Source organism: Tachysurus vachellii, chromosome 15 (genome assembly GCF_030014155.1).
Source record: "Tachysurus vachellii isolate PV-2020 chromosome 15, HZAU_Pvac_v1, whole genome shotgun sequence".
In the NCBI taxonomy this organism is placed as follows: Eukaryota; Metazoa; Chordata; class Actinopteri; order Siluriformes; family Bagridae; genus Tachysurus; species Tachysurus vachellii.
In genome coordinates this window covers 2,568,021-2,590,135 of record NC_083474.1, presented here as the reverse complement: position 1 = coordinate 2,590,135, position 22,115 = coordinate 2,568,021, and the positions used below count along the sequence as shown (strand labels likewise).

At 40.8% G+C, this 22,115-nt stretch overlaps 1 protein-coding gene across 2 annotated transcripts in view; it reads left to right on the top strand.

The window, feature by feature from the left end:
• Positions 1-22,115, top strand: part of lsamp (limbic system associated membrane protein) — a 631,545-nt gene that overhangs the window by 595,241 nt on the left and 14,189 nt on the right. For both annotated transcript variants that reach the window (XM_060887892.1, XM_060887891.1), the window contains one exon: positions 14,150-14,275. In XM_060887892.1, coding sequence (XP_060743875.1) covers positions 14,150-14,275 — 126 coding nt within the window. The remainder of the gene's footprint in view (positions 1-14,149; positions 14,276-22,115) is intronic.

Genomic DNA, 22,115 nt, shown 5'->3' with positions numbered 1-22,115 from the left:
AGCCGTTCACAATTTTCGCATAAAATATGTGAAGTATTTTGGATGAGAATAAGAATAAATAACAGCTGAGTCATCGCTATATGTGAAGCCGTCCAAACGAAATCTGTTTACTTTTCACATTTTTTTTTTTTTTATTCAGTCAATTCTTAAAATGGAAATTTCTGGATTCTTACTAGTGGTGGTGTTTTTTTTTCCTGTAGTTTGAGTTGTATGACCTTGTTGAAGCTGGATGTCTTTGGTTTATGCACAAAACTATAAGTATTATCCTTATTAAACTCTTCCACAAAATCATGATATAATCCACGGTATATACTCACAATATTTTATTCCTTCTTTGCAGTTATATCCCTCTTAGCTCCTGAAGTATGAAAGAAGATGGGCTAGGGCTGGGGCATTTGGTTAAGGCTCTGGGTTGTTGATCAGAGGACCGGGGTTCAAGGCCCAGTACAGCCAAGCTGCCACTACTGGGCCCTTGAGCAAGGCCCTCAACCCTCCCTGCTGCAGGGGCGCTGTATCATAGCTGCCCCTGCACTCTGACCCCAACCTGCTCAGTTGGGGTATGTGAAGAAAAGAATTCCACTGTGCTGTAATGTACATGTGGCGATAATAAAGGCCCCTGTTCTATACAAACTTACACAACAAAAATATGTTAGAAAATACAAACCTGAATTTTTTCAAACCTCCATTTGTTTAAAGGTTCAGATGGAAAGCATTTATCCCAGAGGAGAAAATAAAAATTTTAATAATCCAATCAATAAAAAGAGAGAAATAACAAAATATATATAATCAAAGTGTAAATTTAATTGGTCTTAAACTGGAGCCTTGCCTCATACCATCCCCCTGAGAAAAAAAAAGATATTTATTTTTTCTTTTTAAATATTTGTGATAGGATTTAAGCCCTACTATATTTTCAAGACCAATAGTCAACTTTATGAGGCATCCAATATTTTGCAGAAATCTGGTCTAATGTTTACTCCAGATAGTGAGTTCATTCTCAATGGTTCAAAATCATATAATGAATTGAAGAACCATCTGATTGTTTTTACACAAATGCGGATGAATTGAATGTTTGAAAACAGCAGTTACAATAATATTTCCTCAGGAACACAGCATGCTCTTGCTGAGCATTTCTCACAAACCGCTAATTGGACTCGTTTATGTATGTCCTCAATCATCTGATTGAAGATTCGCCATGTTTCGATTTAATAAGCTCAGATTTTGGCCTTGAGGGAACGTTATTTATTCCAGGGGAAAGAGCTTCGCTTATTGTTGTTCGATCTCTTTGTCAATTTGGCATTTAATGGATGCTTCGTTATACCGAATTGAAACGAGGCGTATTTACTTTTTTCAATCCTGATCATTTTTAACCAGATTTTATTTATTTATTTATTTTAAAGATCGTGTCTCTTTTTTCCGTTGGCACTCATTATATTGTCCCATCAGCAGTAGCTACTGAAGCCCCGGTGGAAAAATACAATGGGTCCGGACACGGTGTTAGAAAAAAAACAAGAATTGTATGCATTTTGCAAAATAATTTCCAAAAGATGAGCATTTGAAGGCTAAGGGATTAACAGTGGCGGCTTGGCGGTGCTGTGATTTGGACTCTCAACCATCTCATTAGTACTTCAGAGCTACGGCTACTTCCACAACAGGGACATATAAAGTAAAAAACAGAAAGGTATGCAAACATTCACGGGATCTCTCTCAGGGTTGTGGTGGGGAGGGAAATACGCCCTGGATACTTCAGACTATGGAGATTTAGCATACTGGGTGGAAACTGGACATCTGTGAAGGAAACCAACCACGCCATTGTGAGAACATGTGAAAATCCACACAATCTGTAACCCAAGCTCAAGATCTCCAGGCTTGAAATCAGAAGATATTGTTTTCAACGTGAAAGTGATGTAACTTAACAGCTATGAAATTCCCACAACTCACTGCCTTGTTTGGCTTGATCGCATTGTTTGCTTTGATTCATACTCACCCTTTACCCTTTTCTGAGATATGCAGGTAGTTACTATGGCAACGTTCCTTCACACATCACAGACTCGTTTTTTACGAATCAAAGGAACAGACGAATCATTTGGTTAAATTGATTCAATAGTTACGGTTACATTACTCTGTGTCCTTGGGTTTCATACAGGATAATAGTTGCTTAAATAGCAGGTTAGCTAACGTTTTGTGCCCAGGAGATTAAAAAAAAAAAAAAAAAAAAACACCTGTGGCAGGTTTAAGATCAGACATGCAATGTTTAAAAACCAAAGATATATAGAATCAGATCATGGATTCATGAAAAGATTCGAACTGCAGCAAACGTGCTCAGTGTTAAACCCAGTGGAAAAATCAGAATTTCTAGAATCTGTTTTCAGGATTCATAATAAGTAGGTTGCAGAATTCAGTGCACAAAATCTAATTGAAAAGAATCAGGATCATTGATTCATATTGTGTGTTCTCTGGATCCATTAGAGAACCAATTAGGTTTCCAATGTCTAAAATGAGAATGTATCAACTCAGGATGAATCGACTCTGTGTGAATCGATTCTGGATGAATCAATCCCTGGTGTGACAGCTGTGTGCATGTACACAGACTTGATGACCCCTTGTGACCTTGTACTGATGACATTCTCCATCACACCTCTACCAGGGTCAGAGTGGTGATGAGGGCAGGTGAGAGTGGTGCTTGGGGTCAGGGGTCAGAATGGTGGTGAGGGCATGTCGGAGTGGTGGTTCAGAGCAAGAGGTCAAATTGGGTGTCCAGGGAGAGCAAACTGTCCTTCTGTCCTGTTCCTTCTTTCCCTCTCTTAAGTACATGGCTCTCTTACCGTGTCTCTTTCTTCTCTCTTTCCCTCTCCCTCCAGAATCTGTCTGCTTCTTTTGTATTGCTTTCGTCATCTTCCTTTATTCATTCTCTCTATTTCTCTGTCTCTCTCTCTCTTTTTTTACCTCATCATTATTCTTTTTATTATCACTTATTCTTTTTTTATTACCTCCCTTAGTTCCCTATCCGTATTTATTTCCTCCCTCTCTTTATTCTTCACATATACAATATATATACTTATATAGATAACCTCATCTCTCTCCCTTTCTTTGTTCTCTATGGGGAATTTCTTTCTTTCATTCTTTCTTTATGTTTTTTATTCTTATTATGTTTCATATATATATATATATATATATATATATATATATATATATATATATATATATATATATATATAATATGTATGTACTGTATGTTAGATCTTTCTACACTCTCTCTCTCACTCACTCACTCACACACAAACACACACACACACACACAAACTTGTGTGCAACTTTAAGCGCCTCTCTCTCTCGGTTTCCCAGAGCCATTCGGTGCTGTGACCTCATTGAGCTGATTAGCTTCATGTTAGTGCTAATTAGCAGCAACTCTTTAAACATTTAGGCTTGGGGGCCTTTCTTGGGGTCAAAAGTCCAAGCCAGAGGGACAACTGCAAGCGTGGAGGAACGCAAGACCTGATCAAACATGCATAACCACTTTGACTCTGACAAAACTAATTATCTTTAATCTGTGTGATGCATTTAATTATACTGCAATAAAAGCTGATTTCTGGGCCATGCGATACAGCTTACAGAAATAAGGGATGCTTTCGGAGATGCGGAATTCAGAAGTTGTAGCGTTTATTTGTTTATTGTTATATTTAATGCTGTGGAACATCCACGAAGCAAGTGTTGTCATTGGTGTTAGCTAAAGAGAAATGTTTTGTTGTAGCAGGCTCCACCCATAGCGGGAGTGTCATGTTATGGTTTATCCAATCACATGCATTTATGCAAATTTTCTCATCTAAGCAGAGGCTAGCTACTTACTAGCTACATAAAAGAGGCGGTAATTTCAATTCATCCTAGTGACTCAAATCATTTGATTCCTTTCACAAAAAATATCTGTTCAATTTTGTTCACCGATTCGTCCAGTGATGTGAAATTGAATAAATATATAATATTTTTAACTCCTGTTGAGTGGATCGCTACCCTCACTTCGAGCTATGCCGTGCTCATTACTGCTTTTGATTACATTTTTTTAGCTTAGTTAGCTTGAAAAATACAAACCACTAACTTTTTTTATTATTATAAATTTCGTCCTGTTTGTTTTTGTTTTTTATTACAGTGTGGGTTTGAATTTTTGCTGACGAAGATGCTTTTCGTTGATCTTGTAAGAGTTCTAATCCAGTTTCTCTTCCTGTTCTCTCGGGATCAGACCCAATGCATCATCAGCGCTGACACCCAATATAAGCAACTGGTTCTGAGACTTCAATGCAAATGTTTTTTTCCTGTCAAATTAAATAAAAAGGTGCTTACGGCAGCGGAAAGTGGAGTAAACATGTCTGTCTATATGTCTTTCTCTCTCCGCATGCTTAGGGAAAAAGAGATTTTATTACGAAAGCTATGCAGTTCGTCCTTTATTCTCAGGAAACATTTAGCAATCTTTCAAAGCTAAAAAAACATTAACTGTCCAAAGAATCATCTTTGTTCTACATTTCAGTCATTTCCACTCTCACTCTCTCCTCTTTCTTCATCCCTCTTTTTGACAAATCTTTAATTCTTCATTGTACCACCATAAATATCTAAGTATTAAAAAATCCTTAACCCCGCCCTACCGCCAAAAATATCTGCTCACCCTAACCCCACCTACCACTATAACCAACCACCCATCCATCCACTCTAACCCCACTTACCACCATAACCAACCACCCATCCATCCACTCTAACCCCACCTACCACTATAACCAACCACCCATCCATCCACTCTAACCCCACCTACCACTATAACCACCCATCCATCCATCCACTCTAACCCCACCTACCACTATAACCACCCATCCATCCACCCAAACCCCACTTACCACCATAACCAACCACCCATCCATCCACTCTAACCCCACCTACCACTATAACCAACCACCCATCCATCCACTCTAACCCCACTTACCACCATAACCAACCACCCATCCATCCACTCTAACCCCACCTACCACTATAACCAACCACCCATCCATCCACTCTAACCCCACCTACCACTATAACCACCCATCCATCCACCCTAACTCCACCTACCACCATAACCAACCACCCATCCATCCACTCTAACCCCACCTACCACTATAACCACCCATCCATCCACTCTAACCCCACCTACCACTATAACCACCCATCCATCCACTCTAACCCCACCTACCACTATAACCAACCACCCATCCATCCACTCTAACCCCACCTACCACCATAACCAACCACCCATCCATCCACTCTAACCCCACCTGCCACTATAACCACCCATCCATCCCCTCTAACCCAACCTACCACCATAACCAACCACCCATCCATCCACTCTAACCCCACCTACCACCATAACCAACCACCCATCCATCCACTCTAACCCCACCTACCACCATAACCAATCACCCATCCATCCACTCTAACCCCACCTACCACCATAACCAACCACCCATCCATCCACTCTAACCCCACCTACAACTATAACCACCCATCCATCCACTGTAACTCCACCTCCCACCATAACCAATCACCCATCCATCCCCACCTACCTCTATAATTACCCATCCCCTCTAACCACGCCTACCACCATAACCAACCACCCATCCATCCACTCTAACCCCATCTGCCACAATAAATACCTATCCACTGAACCCCACCTACTACTATTACCACCCATCCCCTCTAACCATGCCTACCACCATAACCAACCACCCATCCATCCACTCAAACCCCACCTACCACTATAACCACCCATCCCCTCTAACCATGCCTACCACCATAACCAACCAACCAACCATCCATCCACTCTAACCCCACTTACCACTACAACCACTCAGTAAACCCTAACACTGAATACAGCTATCCAAACCTACCTTATTCCTGTTTCCTGTTATATCACATAACAGTCAGGTGATGAGAGTGGGTTGGCGAGAGAGAAAAAAGAGAAAGTACACAAGGCCATGAGTTTTTGCAAATATGAACGTGTGTCTGAGAGCGACAGAGAGAAAGATTTGACTGGTGACAGCCAAAGGTATGTAAAAACCAAGCAGCATAAAAAGCTTTTGTAGGATGAGTTTAAAAAAGGAAAGACTCGTTCAGTAAATGCAAAGTTCTGTGTGTGTATGAGTGAGAGAGAAATTAGGAGAGATGCAAGAGGCAGAATAATTTACATTTGCAGCACCTGCCATCGCTCTTATGTAGAGCCACTTACATGTTATCACATTTTTATACAACTGAGCAATCGAGGGTTAAGGGCCTTGCTCGGGGACCCAGGACCTCAGTGGTGGCAGATTAGGGGACCTTGGATTCCAGCTCCCAACTATCCGATCATCAGTCCAACACCTTATCCATTAGGCTACCACGTTTGTATGATACATAATGACAACAAGAGAGAAATATAGATAGTATGAGAAGGATACAGACAGTGACAAAGACAGAGTGATGCAGACAGCCAGAAATAGAGAGACCAAAAAAAAAAAAGAATGATGGACATGGAGAGACAGAGAGGCAGATGGACAGAGAAAGACAGACAGATAAATAGACTGAGAAAAAAAGAGACGTATAGAAAGGGAAAAAAAAACAGTAACCACCTGTCACCAGAAAAAGAAGAATAGTGGGCAAAAGATTTTTTTTAAAGTTATTCAAAGCCCAAGGATGACACAGGAACATAATCGTCACACTGAGTGATACATGAATGCAGTGCAACACACACACACACACACCATCATCTGTGCAAACATGGCATTCTCAGTTACACGGTTCAGTGTGAGTGGTAGATGATCAGGCGTGATGGGTAATGTGCTTTCCGTCAGCTGATTAAACAATCAGTGTGAGATTTAAGCAAAAGGTTTATAAATGGGATTAAAACAAAAAACTTTGTTTCTCAACCCAACATAATACTTTTCAACCGTTTCTAATGGAATATAAATTAGGTTTGGGAACATAATAGCGCTGGTGTATGGCTATTAGCGCATGCACACTACAGTATATCAACCCATAACATACTGAAAACAATTCAGAATTATTTCTGAAATATCTTGTCAAGAAAAAATTGTTTAAAAAAAGTTTTCATATCATCATAAATCATCGTAAATCATATTCTCTAATATGTTCCGCTCTAAATTGTGTCGAACTTTAAAGCTTGGTAAGGAAACTGTTTTTATTTATTTTATAATCCCCCCCCCCCTTTCCAGGATGGCGAAAGAATTCCAACGCAAGAATTCCAACGCAATAGACCAACAAAGCAACGGGCATAGTCATGAATGTAACGTCTTAGCCAGTGCAGCGTATTTGGTTAGTTAATGTCACGTAACGTGAACAGCAGTTTAACGAGTCTGATATACTGTAACAACTTATCCTGTCCAAAACAGGTGAAATGAAAAATGTTGTCATATTGAAACTCTATTTTTAAAACTGTGATCAGCTTAGTTAACTAAGTGCTAAAGGACGTGTTAAACAAGCTTGGACGTGTATTATCAAGCAATCGAGTGAGCTCTCTGCCGGTTTGTGCACTCATCAGTTGCATCTAACTTCTTTTCCGACCCTCACTTCCAAGAAAGATCCATATCGTTTTTATGCCACATCACGCCTCTCGCCTCTCCCTGACGCTCTTCATCATGGAGCCGAGCGCTGGCACGCTGTGATGTATTAAACGCCCACGGCGTGTGATTGATCACACCTAAACTGCTGACCAGTGCAGAAACTCTACCCTTCTACCATTAAATATGCACCTCACTCCTTCCGTCGTCACAGGTTTGATTTGTTAAATCTCGCCTTCGCCTGATAAATACCTGCTGAGATACAGTATTTATACACTAAATAATATTTATTAAAAAAAAAAGAAAAAAAGCTGAGACTAGCATGACTAGCATAGTGCATGCTAGTGCTAAACAAGACTATGCTAACTATGCAAGTTTCTAAAAACATCCAGTGCACAAGAACCTCACAGAGATTTACAACAATGGTTGATATAATGAAGTCGTTTATAAGATGTTTAGTTCACGTTTATTCAAGGAGTCTCCGGTTTCAGCTCTAAAGCTCTAAAGTTTGTATCTTTCATTTTCTCTACATATATTGTAGGGTTGTGACAAACTACTTTTTGTTTTTCGTCCTTTTTGTTTGTTACAAGAAATGCTAGCTTATGACTACAGTTACCACTACAAATAATAATAGTCATTTGACATTATCAGGTTCTTTAAAGCTGAAGTTGGTAAAATAAATAGAAATCTTACCTCAGCTTTTTGCTTCTTGCTCCGTCCTTGCGTTGACACTAGCAGGCTGTTTTCTCTCAACCCAAAAATCTCAGTGTTTGCCAAAAACAAAGCTCGAATCCCATTTGTGAGCGATTAGCGGTGTTTTACGGGAATAATTGACCTGGTTTGGTGCCAGAAGATTCCAATTAGGATCTTATTGAGTTCTTTAGCTCGCCGTTAAGCACTTAATCACTTTTCTTCGCCCTCGACATGAGGCACAACACGTCCCTCGGAAGCGCTCGTAAATAACCAGATAGCATCTTAATTAGAGCACAAATTCATTAGAATATGAATGCAAAGGTCTTGTAGAGGTAAACCATAGTGACTGGAATTTCCACGACACTCCGTGTGATGTCATAAGATGTTTGTCCGCAGAATCTGGAGACGATGCTGCTGCTGTAATCTTAAGGACGGTCCTGAGGTCAATCCAGCACTCTGGTTCACACATGAACACATTCGAACAGAAGACCAGGAGTTCCTTTTTAAATCATGGTTTCCTCTTCACACCATTTCAATTACCACTCGCTCGCCTGTTAGGTTTCTTAATCGATGCATGTCCAGATTTCCGTGAACAAATCTGCTTTGTGTCTATTGTTAACAGTGCTATACAAAGAGAAATAAAAAATTAATTGCTCGTGCCTGGCATGTCTGATATTGCTACGCAACAGAATGCATGTTATATCTTCCATTTATCCACGATTCAAATGTTTACCTCTTTGCCCGTAAGGAGAGGGCTTACCTGTTTCATCCACAAATCAGAAAAAATAAATAAAGCAATTCCGGAAGGAAATTGCTTGTGAATAAATCAGATTCACGCACTGCAAGCGTCAGTGAAAATGCACGACTTTCTTATCATCAGAGTTCAACCAGACTTTCCATTTTAAATCTTCAGAATGGTGCCAGTGTTGTCACTGTTTAGGAACCTGAGGAACCGCTGATGAAACATGGTGGTTATAATCAGAAGCTGGGTCCCAAATGACACACTATTCACTATGTCTAGTGTATGAATTTTAGAAGGTTTGCATCATCTCAATGGAACACTAATATATTTTTTTTGGTAACAGATGTATAAGCTGTTTCCCATCTGACAGAGTTTTGAAAAATAAATCTCTTAATGTAGGCTCATAAAATAGATGTCTGTAAGATGACCTGCACCGCCCCACCCCATTCCTGCCCCTTTTCCGCAAAGCTGCGAGCGTCAACTTGAGAGCATGATGTTTCCAGCATTCCAGTTTGAATACGTAGACTTGTGTGTGTGTGTGTGTGTGTGTATATATATATATACAGTATATACATATATATATATACATACACACTCACCGGCCACTTTATTAGGTACACCTGTCGAACTGCTCGTTAACGCAAATTTCTAATCAGCCAATCACATGGCAGCAACTCAATGCATTTAGGCATGTAGACATGGTCAAGACGATCTGCTGCAGTTCAAACCGAGCATCAGAATGGGGAAGAAAGGTGATTTAAGTGACTTTGAACGTGGCATGGTTGTTGGTGCCAGACGGGCTGGTCTGAGTATTTCAGAAACTGCTGATCTACTGGGATTTTCATGCACAACCATCTCTAGGGTTTACAGAGAATGGTCCGAAAAAGAGAAAATATCCAGTGAGCGGCAGTTCTGTGGGCGCAAATGCCTTGTTGATGCCAGAGATCAGAGGAGAATGGGCAGACTGGTTCGAGCTGATAGAAAGGCAACAGTAACTCAAATAACCACTCGTTACAACCGAGGTAGGCAGAAGAGCATCTCTGAACGCACAACACGTCGAACCTTGAGGCAGATGGGCTACAGCAGCAGAAGACCACACCAGTACTAGTAAGGTGTACCTAATAAACTGGCCGGTGAGTGTATATATAGATGAGGCCGACACTGTGAGAATTCTGAGGCATCTAGAGATCAGAGCAGTTACCAGCTCCAGTTGGACTCTGCTATACTAAAATTAAGTGACGTGACATACGGCTAAGTACGGTGACGCATACTCAGAATTTGTGCTCTGCATTTAACCCAGCCAAAGTGCGCACACACACAGCAGTGAACATACACAACTGGGAACACACACCCAGAGCAGTGGGCAGCCATTTATGCTGCGGTGCCCAGGGAGCAGTTGGGGGGTTTCGGTGCCTTGCTCAAGGGCACCTCAGTCGTGGTATTGCCGGCCCGAGACTCGAACCCACAACCTTAGGGTTAGGAGTCAAACTCTCTAACCATTAGGCCACATCTTCCCCACATGGAGATACCAACTCCTTGTGGTCTTTGAGGACAACAATCTCCTCATCAATACAACATTTGTCAGACTGTATATTTATAATCACATTCTCCAGTGACCCATATGAGGATGAGGTTCCCCTTTGAGTCTGGTTCCTCTCAAGGTTTCTTCCTTTACCATTCTAAAGGAGTTTTTCCTCCCCACAGCCGCCCGAGTCTCCTCAGACGACTCATTGGTGATGAATACAAATGCATTTAAACACATCTAATATTAATCTTGAATTTTTGTATTCTATTAATCTTTATATTATTCTATATAATAATCTTTTGTTTTATGTTTATGTTCTGTCAAGCTGCTTTGAGACAATGTCAATTGTTAAAAACACTATACAAAAAAAAATTAGAATTTGAATATATGATGTTTTCAGTATCTTAAGTTTTTTGGGTTTTTTTTTTCTGGAGTGAGTCTCACAGGGGAATGTGGTGTTTGCTGAGAGTACTCCAGAGCTTTACCGACCCGTCAGACACGGATCATAACATTGTTGCCCGTTCTCTCTGGGGTTTGTGGAAAGGACTTCTCTGAAATGTGTCTACTTCCCTGACTTTGCCTGAAAAAACTTCACCGAGCTTAGACAAGTGAAAGAAACTGTAGAAAATGTCAGCTTGTTCTGGGCTGCAGCCGTGCTCTTAGTATTCAGTGAGGATTGTGTCCTATAAAGAACCAAGAATTACCACAATTCTTTATATGCATATGTATACTGTAGATATATTTCTCCTCATACTGTATATGCACCACTGTACCGTCTTTCTCCTCGTATTGTTGCTTATTATGACCATTTATTATAGCTGCCGTGTTTATTGTTCTGTGCTCGATACAATACAAAGAACCCTTACGTATGTGTTTTCCCATACACGTAAAATGCAGCGAGGGAGAAAATAAAATGTGAATAAAAAAAATTCAGCAATTGAAAAATAGAATAAAAAAACAATCAAATTATTTACAGGAGTCGGAGCTAGAGGTAGCCGAGCTGAAGATGTTGAGGTTCTCTTTGGGAGTGACAAGATTGGACAGGATTAGGAACGAGTACATCAGAGGGACAGCTCATGTTGGACGTTTGGGGGACAAAGTTAGGGAGGACAGATTAAGATGGTTTGGACATGTTCAGAGGAGGGAGAGTGAGTATATTGGTAGGAGAATGTTGGACATGGAGCTGCCGGGCAGGAGGCAAAGAGGAAGGCCAAAGAGGAGGTATATGGATGTAATTACTGAAGACATGAAGCTAGTGGGTGCAAGTGTTGAGGATGCAGAAGATAGGGATAGATGGAGAGATGATTCGCTGTGGCGACCGAAGGGAAAAGCCGAAAGAAGAAGAAGACAGTATGAAGCCAGTCCATACTTTGTGTTCCAGGCGACATTGTTTTGGAAGGCCTCAGCAGTTTTTTTAGTGATCTTTTCCATGCAAATTTCTGTGCAACGAGATCTAGCGAACAAACAACAAGGAAAGGAAAAGATGCGCAAGCGTCTCATGAAAAGTGATGTGTGGTTGTAACTTGAGGAACGTTTCTCGGGTGATCGAATGACCCGATACACACGAGAAGGACTTTATCTTTATACAGTTGAAGAACATGTCTGTTCGTCCACATGAGAAAACAGGCAGAGTGTCATAGTGTTTAGGAAGAATAGGACTACTAATAAACACATGGAGTAGAGCTGTGTCATCGGCGTAGCTACAAAAGTCGACGCATTAACGTTTCAAAATGCAGAATATCTTGTCAAATCTTTTTTGCATGTCAAAAGAGAAACAAGAACGAGGTCTGCTATATTCCCAAAAGTATGTGCACCCCCTGACTGTCATGCTGATATTCAATTCTTCTCTAAACTGCATACACAGAATGTACAGAGCTCTGACTGGGACTAAATACTACTGAACACCTTTGAGATAAACTGAACTGGAGTCTCCGAGTGCAGCATCAGTGCGCAGTCTTACCAATGCTCTTTTACGTGAATGAACCCAAGTCCCCATCAGGTGTCACCTAAAATGCAGTGGAAAGCCCCCCCAGAGGAGTGCAAAAGGTCAATAGAATTTGAATGAGATGTTTAAGAAGCATGAGTGAGATGGTCAGGGGTGCACATACTGTACTCAGCTGCATAGAAAATTTCTACCAATAGCACTATGGGGTGTGTCCTATCACAAAGGAGATGTAGTAGCCTACATTTCTGGCATTTAGCAGACACCCTTATTCAGAGTGACTTACATTTTTATTTTAATGTATACAACTGAGCAATTGAGGGTTAAGGGCTTTGCTCGGGGGCCCAGCAGTGGCAGCTTGGTGGACCTGGGATTCGAACTACGTGATCAGTAGTCAAACACCTTAAACTCCAGGGGAAGTGATAGATCAGTGGTTAAGTTTAAGTTGGACTTCTAATAAGTTCGATTCCCAGGTCCACCAAGCTGGCAATGCTGGGCCCCCGAGCTAGGAACTTAACCCTCAATTGCTTAGCTGCTCAGGGAGTCTGCCACATGCCATAACTGTAAATCTATCACTAATCAGCCCAGGAAAGCAGATCTAGGGACATTTTTTGTTTGTTTGTATTTTCAAAAAATTGTATGAACTATGATGTCAGCTTTAACTCATTAGTTTGAGGTTTGTCATCAGCACAATCTGACAGTGACAGTGACGTGACATATGGCTAAGCACGGTGACCCATACTCAGAATTCTTTCTCTGCATTTAACCCATCCAAAGTGCACACACTCAGCAGTGAACACACACAGTGGGCAGCCATTTAAGCACCCGGGGAGTGTTTGGGGGGGTGCGGTGCCTTGCTCAAGGGCACCTCAGTCGTGGCCGGCCCGAGACTCGAACCAACAACCTTAGGGTTAGGAGTCAAACTCTCTAACCATTAGGCCACGACTGCATCTGGACACTAGATATAAAGTGCTGAATAGCTTAGCATCATCTTGAGAAGGGGTCATGTCATGCTTCCTTCATTTGTTTCAAGGGACTGGACATTCTTTTCCAGAAAGAGTTGAGCCCTGCATTCATGTTCTGAGGAGTAAACATCCTACAAAGTTATGTAAAGCAACACAAATGGATGAAATAACACTCACCAAAACAAACAAAAAAAAAACAGACTAGTCACTGGTGGTTAAAACCAGATGGTACTGTATGTTTACTTCTCTCCACAATGTAGAGTCAGAGGCAGTTGCGATTCTAAGTACTTTGCCATGTTTTTTGCTGGCACATGCTGAAGTGGCTGATATTAACTATATAGCTGCTAAATCAGTGGTAAGTTTTTATTAATGCAGATGATTCCGTCTGATATCAGATGACAAATTAGTCTGAGTGGAGAATGAGTTTGCTACTAATCAGGTGCTGAAGCTTTCTGTGGAAAATGAATATGGAAGTTCTTCGAAGCAGCTAACGTGAAGCAGAAGTCTGTGCTGATGCTCACTACTATACTAGCAAAGCAGTTCCATCCACGACAGTCATGTCAAAATCTCGAGGCGTTGTGTGGTCATACGCTAAAACCTTTTATTCTAATTTTTTGTATTAAATTTATTGTAAATCCTTTATTATTATTGCATGGTCGTGTTTATATGATGCATATAATGATGCTTTACACTTCATTGGTTTTTCCTTCGCAGTTCCTGCCTACATTTACAAAGTGTCGGATGACGTCACGGTGAACGAAGGCAGCAACGTCACCCTTAGCTGTCTCGCTAACGGTCGGCCTGATCCGTCCATCACCTGGAGGCTGCTCAATCCATCAGGTGAGTGAAGAAGCCAATAAACCAGTGAGTGATTTACTGCTTGCAATCCAAACTTCATTCTTTTCCTAGAACAAATAAAACTGTCTAAAGTGTTTTATTCCTCGTATACCGTCGCACTTGTTTTTTTTTTTTTCGTTTTTTTTTCTCCCATTTAGTCAGTAGAGACTGACATGTGGCACAAAAATGCTACATTAATGTCTCCTCAAGGAAACAATGCACCATATCAGTAATTATGTATATACATTAGATGTTTTAATCACTATAATATCTACAAATATCATAAACAATAGAAATAAGTGCTTGAAATATAAAATATAACCTTTTTTGTTTAAATTGTTAGCATGTGAGCAACAGTTTTGTGTGTGTTTGCATAACAGCACATAGCTCCGCCCATACAGTCACCTCATTGGCTGATTTTAGAGGTGGATTTTCTTTTTGTGGTGTTTCTGCTATGCAGTGGTTAGTGCTTACTGAAAGCAAGCAAGGAAGGTCCAAGGAAGGATGAGTAGTGAACTGGTGACAGGGTCATGCCCAAGGCTAATAGGATGAAATAGCATAGGAAGAAAAGTCTTATCCGGTCTGGTCCGATCCCTCAGAAGGGCACGAATTGCTCAAGAAGTTGAATGCTTGCTCTGATAGAAATGCGTCAGTAGACACAGTGTATTGCAGCTTGCCCATGCTGACTCCTGACCACCAGCAAAAACTCCTACAGTGAGGACATAAGCATCAGAACTGGATCTTGGAACAATAGAAGAAGGTGGTCTGGACCAATGAATCACATTTTCTTTTCATTCACAGTCTAAACTATGCAATTACATTGTACAATGTATGTGGAGGTGTATGTTTTTTTGTTCCCTCAGTTGGACATCACATCCTTGAATTGTTCTTTACTTCAGATTTTAGCACTTAATAAAAAGTTTATCCCAGACTCAGACAGATTTTTTTTTTATTTTTTCAAAGTGAGCAGATTAATCATGTTTGATCCAACCGTAATCAATTATCTCAAAGAGTTTTGAAGACAGAAATCAGCTCTATCCATCAGATAAATCTTTCAGAGGCGTTTCAGAAGAACAAAGGTCCTTTGAAGAGTTTAGGAGTTGAAGAAGATCACATGCTTGAGAGAGCAGGAAGACTGGCAAAGATTTTGGCAGACATTTTGTCTTTCGCTTTGTTGTTTTTATGAACACTTCACATCTGATATTTTTCACTTCTGTCGAGCGAATCGGTGGAAGGTTCAGGGTTTGAATAGAAACCGCTACGGATCTGCAGGACTGGGAGAGATTATGATATCTGTGTTATTTTCAGCAGATGAAGGGAGCTGCGTTTGATTTCTCTTAATGAATTTAGAATCTCTTAACGAATTAACTAGAATCTAGAACACTTGACAATAGAAAGTTTGAAAAGGAAGTTTAGGTTTAAAGAAATGACTTTGAACTTAGACCTAATGAGAACTTGCCTTCTTTTTAAATGTTATTTTACAAAGATGGTGAAGCTTAATGGAAGTTTATTTAGAATTTATGTACTGTATTGAGACAAAGGGGACAAGAAATATCCTTCTGTAGCATTTATGATACACAGGGTCAGGGAGAACCAAGGGTCTATTCCAGGGGAACGCTGGACAAGGCGGAGCCGACACTGGACAGGAAACCAACCCGTCACAGAGAACGGGGTCAGAATCGATTCCCAAACCTGGAGGTCCAAGGCGATTTGTGCTAACTTAATAAGCACATATACGTAGTGGACACATTTGTCATTTGTCGACAAGTATAAATAGGCAAAAGATGATAGATAGATAGATAGATAGATAGATAGATAGATAGATAGATAGATAGATAGATAGATAGATAGATAGATCATTTACTTATTTTACATACTCATTTTATATAACTGAGTGGTTGAGGGTTAATGGTCTTTGTTAGATATATATGATTGACATGGCTATGATATAAGTGATGGAATGATTGATGGTTTTTCACTCTTTAAATATATATATAGCTATAGTGATACACTTATTACATCCTCACCAACAAATTCCATGTTCTTGTGTGTGTGTGTGTGTGTGTGTGTGCATGTGTGGCTTTATGGATCAATGCTCCGTGGGTGTGTGTGTAGGAGGACACTGCTCACATGACCCTTGCTATCCGGCTTGTTATTTATTGTAGGGTCATTAAAGGTCACGAGCGGCCTTGACTTTGAATCAGTCAGCTGTGCGTGCTCGAAAGTTTACCGGCACCAAACAGCCCTCAGGTCAAGGATGATCTAGTGCCCTTTTATGTTCAAGAAATGCAATTTCTTTTTTGAAAAAATAAATGTTTGATAACTGTTGAAATATATATAAATATATATTAAATAACACACTCGGTGGGGAACTTTTGGACCCAAGTGGCCAGTACGGTTATTTTATAACTCAAGTCAGAAAGCTAGTTTCAACATAATACCAACAATGTGTGGAGTACGACATGGTGAGGGAGAGACAAATAAATAAATAAATAAATAAACGTGATACAATTCTGTGTTGCTGAGAAGAAATTGCAAAAATAAATAAATAAATAATACAAAAATTAAATTAAGTCAAAAGTTCAGCTGAAAGGTTAGCGTGATTAATAACAACTTAGATTTATCTGTCATTAGGAGACTGTCATTAGGAGAAAATAAATATACTTCAATTAGCACAAAAGTTTAGAGTGTGTTGTGGCTTAGTTTTAGAAAAATGAATACATATCAAATGTAAATGGACTCTAATTAGCATCTTCTTAATGATCAGATTGGACTAAATGCATTCTGTTGCATGATTTCTAATGAGTTTCCCAGGTATTAATGGATTACCTTTCAGAATATCAGTACAAAAGAATGAAGAATAAAGACTTTGAAGGGAGATTTTGCCGTGAACGTGAAAAATATCTATAATAAACGTGTTAGTAATGTACAGTATTAAGTGTAATGGAAAAGTAAATTGTAAAGACAATGTTCATTGCCTGTGCCTCGGAGGTGAAAGCAACGAGGTAGAGTGGTTAAATGGAGTCATTTAACTGTTAAATAGCGCCATTATCCACACTTGCACAGTTCAGAGTAAGCAATTAGACACACTGTGGCATCAGAGACCAGACTCGGGTGCCCATGTTTCCTCCCTTGTTTCAGGAAATGGAAAATTCTTCGTTTTGCAAAATGAGATGAAAGAGAATGGATCTGCTGGGCATCTTTGTGTCTCAGATTAAAAATAACGGCGTGGTGAAAAGGCGGTCATGATTTGACACGCAGCCAGGCAACCGTTCTGCAGGTCAGGTGACTTGCACTGCCTTCGAAGTCAGCCTCTTAATCATCCCCTAATTAGGACATGAGAACAGGCACCCGAGAGTAATTAAGGCCGAACGCAAGCACCGGGGCTCCAGAGGGCCACAGAATGAGAACACACACAAAGCACCTTTAGATTCTGGTGTCATATTTGTGTACTTTATTGTTGATTTAGTGTTGACAAGAGAGACGTGATATTTGGAGAAGAAAAAAATCACGTAGTAGGGAAGAAAAGTGTAGGTCACTCGCAATGATCACACAAGCTGTCAAAAGGAGGAGAGAGAGAGAGAGAGAGAGAGAGAGAGAGAGAGAGAGAGATGGGAGGAGAGATGGTTAGGAAAAGCAGAAGAAAAGAAAGTGTTACCAGATTTGACACTAATGCGTTTGTACACTTGTTAGATTGTGATTCATTTGCATTTGATTTTAACCGTAGCGCCTCTCCTTAGTTCTTAATTAATTTATTCATTTGGCTGTTTATTCATTTCACCACAGCGCTGTGGAATTCTGGATTCTGATTGGCCAGAAGGTGTTGATTCATTTTCTAGTTCAGCAGCAAAAAAAAATCCTTCAGGTACGAGCGACCGCACCGGAGTCTAATTTGTTTTTACAATAAAAAGTGCACATTTTAGTTGTCCAGCACCCGTAAGATCTGCTTTATCTTGCACAGTTATACTGTATACTGACAGCGTTATATGTCTAAGCAGCTGTTACATTTTCTTCTCATACTGGATTTCATAGCTGAAGTGCGGCGAGTTGAGATGGAGCGCAGGATAGGGAGGATTGAGTGTAAAGTCGTAAAGCCGTATTCCTACGAAGCTCAGGAGTAAATACAAAAAAAAAACCCTTTCAAAGGGACCTTGGGGCAGTTTACGGCTATTATCTGGAGATGAAGAGGTTCACAACACGGGCACATAGCACAGCTGACTTCAGGACACAGCAGCTAGATGCTAGAAATGTTGGAATTTTACAACGGGTCACGGATTCAGAGCTAAAGCAGAGATGTGGAAGAAAGAATTTGGGGAAAAGGTTCACATGACCGTAGTACCATTAGATATATGTAGGCTTTACTTCTGCTGGGATCTCAACAACTTACATAAAACACTCAGAAGCGCCTCACTTCCACGCCGGCTGGGTTTTCTTCTTTGTTCCTCACAGGATACGATGCAGTCTTTACAATTCCATTATAACAATTCTGACGGGATTTATGTCATTTTATAGACCGTAAAATACGCTGTAATCTCTCCGGATCAGTCCGTTAAAAATATCCCTGACATGATGGATATGGACAAAGTTAAAATCCCGGCGTGATACTTTGCTAATAAATCCAATCCAATCCAGTTCGCTCCTTACCCTGCGATATGTCACCTCATAAAAACACATGAATAATAAATAACTCGGCCCGAAAGCTAGCATCCAAGCCTCTTTTTGTTTAATGACTCGAAGCGAATCCCTTTCGATTCATTGTTTCCGTTTATTCAAGGAGGACAAAGTGTGAGGAAGGAGCGAGGCTTTTGTGCGAAGCGCGCTAAAAGAAGAACTGAATTCATTTCTAAAACACAGCCGGGCCATGCGGGATTAGACAAAGACAAAAGTAACTAAAACGCTGCTTCATGATTGTGGGGACTCATTTTTCCCTACGAATGAATTAGTATTCGCTTAGACAAAAATAAAGATTGTGACGCGGCGGCTTGAAAAAATGAAGCTCGTGAATAAAACATGGCTGATGTTTCAGTTTTTGTTCTCTTGGCAATTCTGAAACGTTTTTTAACTCTCTGAGCGATTTATCTAAAATACACTTAAGCAGCCAACGAGAACAATGGCATGAGTGGCGTGAGTCAGTCTGTCTGTCTGTCTGTCTGTTTGTCTGTCTGTCTGTCTGTCTGTGAGAGGACGTGTTCATATGCACACTCTAACAATGCATGTCTCTAGTGTGTGTGTGTGTGTGTGTGAGAGAGAGAGATAGAGAGAGAGAACCCACACATTCCTTCTGGGGCTTTTTGCAGTTCGTGACCTCTCATTTGAAACTGCTGCCGTAATCGATCAAACACGCGTCCTACACACACACACACACACACACACACACACACACACACACACACAGCCAGCCACTTTTAAATTTTCTGCCAGCTGCTTCACATTACATACATGTACTGTTGCTGAGGTGTGTGTACAGAAACAAGCTATACACCATCAGTAACCAGGAAATTCATTCCTGTTTTAACTAGAAGTCAATCTGGGTGAAGTTTACTGATGTGGAACTGTTCACTGATGGAGGTTTGAGTGCAGAACTGTTTGTGGCAAATGCAGTTCAAACTCATCTCCATGAGGCGGGTCAGGAAGACGGGGAGCTGCGGAGGAACGCGCACACAGAGAGAGACAGACAGAGAGACAGTCTGAGAGAGAGAGAGACAGACAGAGAGACAGTCTGAGAGAGTGACAGACAGACAGACAGTCTGAGAGAGAGACAGACAGACAGATAGTCTGAGAGAGAGACAGACAGACAGACAGTCTGAGAGACAGACAGACAGACAGATAGTCTGAGAGAGAGACAGACAGAGAGACAGTCTGAGAGAGAGAGAGACAGACAGACAGTCTGAGAGAGAGACAGACAGAGAGACAGTCTGAGAGAGAGACAGTCAGAGAGACAGTCTGAGAGAGAGAGACAGACAGATAGTCTGAGAGAGAGACAGACAGACAGTCTGAGAGAGAGACAGACAGACAGACAGTCTGAGAGAGACAGACAGACAGTCTGAGAGAGAGACAGACAGACAGTCTGAGAGACAGACAGACAAACAGTCTGAGAGAGATACAGACAGACAGACAGTCTGAGAGAGATACAGACAGACAGACAGTCTGAGAGAGATACAGACAGACAGACGGTCTGAGAGAGATACAGACAGACAGACGGTCTGAGAGAGATACAGACAGACAGACGGTCTGAGAGAGAGACAGACAGACAGTCTGAGAGAGAGACAGACAGACAGACAGTCTGAGAGAGATACAGACAGACAGTCTGAGAGAGAGACAGACAGACAGATAGTCTGAGAGAGAGACAGACAGTCAGACAGTCTGAGAGAGAGACAGACAGACAGTCTGAGAGAGAGACAGACAGACAGTCTGAGAGAGAGACAGACAGTCAGACAGTCTGAGAGAGAGACAGACAGACAGTCTGAGAGAGAGACAGACAGATAGTCTGAGAGAGAGACAGACAGACAGACTGAGAGAAACAGATTAGCTAATGTGATTATCACATATTAAAAAGTGTCTGTTTTTATCTATACACTGAATTTTTCAGCCAGATGATAATTCAATACTTATGGAAGGAGTCTCCAGTGTCAGCGTTCTCATATCTGGTCTCCTTGGAGGTGTGAGCTGCGAGTGTGAATAAATACATTTACAAGAAATTGAGAGATAAGGGCCTTGCTCAGGGGCCCCAATAGTGGCAGATTGGTGGGCCTGGGATTCAAACTCACAGCCTTCCAATCTGTGGTCCACCACCTTGACCACTAGGCTACCACATCCCCCAAATAAACAGCTATCACCTCTACCCGCTTTATTAAGGCTATCGCTGTATTTCTGCTTAGCGTTTAAATTGCTAGTTTTTGACCGTACGCTCACAGGAAGCTAGGAGGTGATGCGTGACCTCTCTGAGCTTTGTTTTTTCTCTCACTGAAGTGATGAATGTGTGTTTAAAACACACACACACACACACACACGCACATACACACCTATCAGGATGTGCTGTTACACCGCACCGCTTCGTAGGTTTGCGCTGCTCTAAGCTTCTTTGTGGTAATTTATGAGTGTGTTGATGTGTCACAGTGATGCATTACACACAGACACATACACAAACTTCGAATCGTCTGCGCTCAGCCGAGGCATTTCTATGCCAGCCGAATGTTCCGGCTGCTTTGGATCTGTGAGGCTCGGTTTCTCCGTACGTGCTGGATTAGAAAGAAAGACGTGCAGATGACGGATAAAACCAGAGGACTCGACTGTTGGAGATCAGAATCTCCGAGAGGTTTAAACAACGTAGTTTTATTCCAGTCAAAAATTGTACTGTTTAATTCATTTCATTATCATTTAACAAATTAAATCGCATTAAAATGAAATTAATTATAATGAATATACGGTTATAATCAATTCTTATTCATTCTGTTAATTAAATAAAAAGATTAGAATTCAGAATATAAACCTTTTTTTGTCTGAAAAGTGATTCATTGAAATATTTTCAAAAATAAAAGTTGGAATCAGAAGAAAAATCGTATTTTCTTTCTAAATAAATACAAACATATACAGTGATACCTCGAGATACGAGTGCTTTGACATACGAATTTTTTGAGATACGAGCTGTGGTTCGACCAAATTTTTACCTTGAGATACAAGCAAATTTTTGAGATATGAGCATCCGAGCCGCCGCCGCCGAAACAAAGATCCCCAACAACCACGTGTGCTCTGTTTCCCCGCCTCAGCTTCCCGTGTCTCACTCGGTTAAAGCCGCATTTCCACTGCACACGACAGATAAACCGGAAGTCATTCATTTCCTATG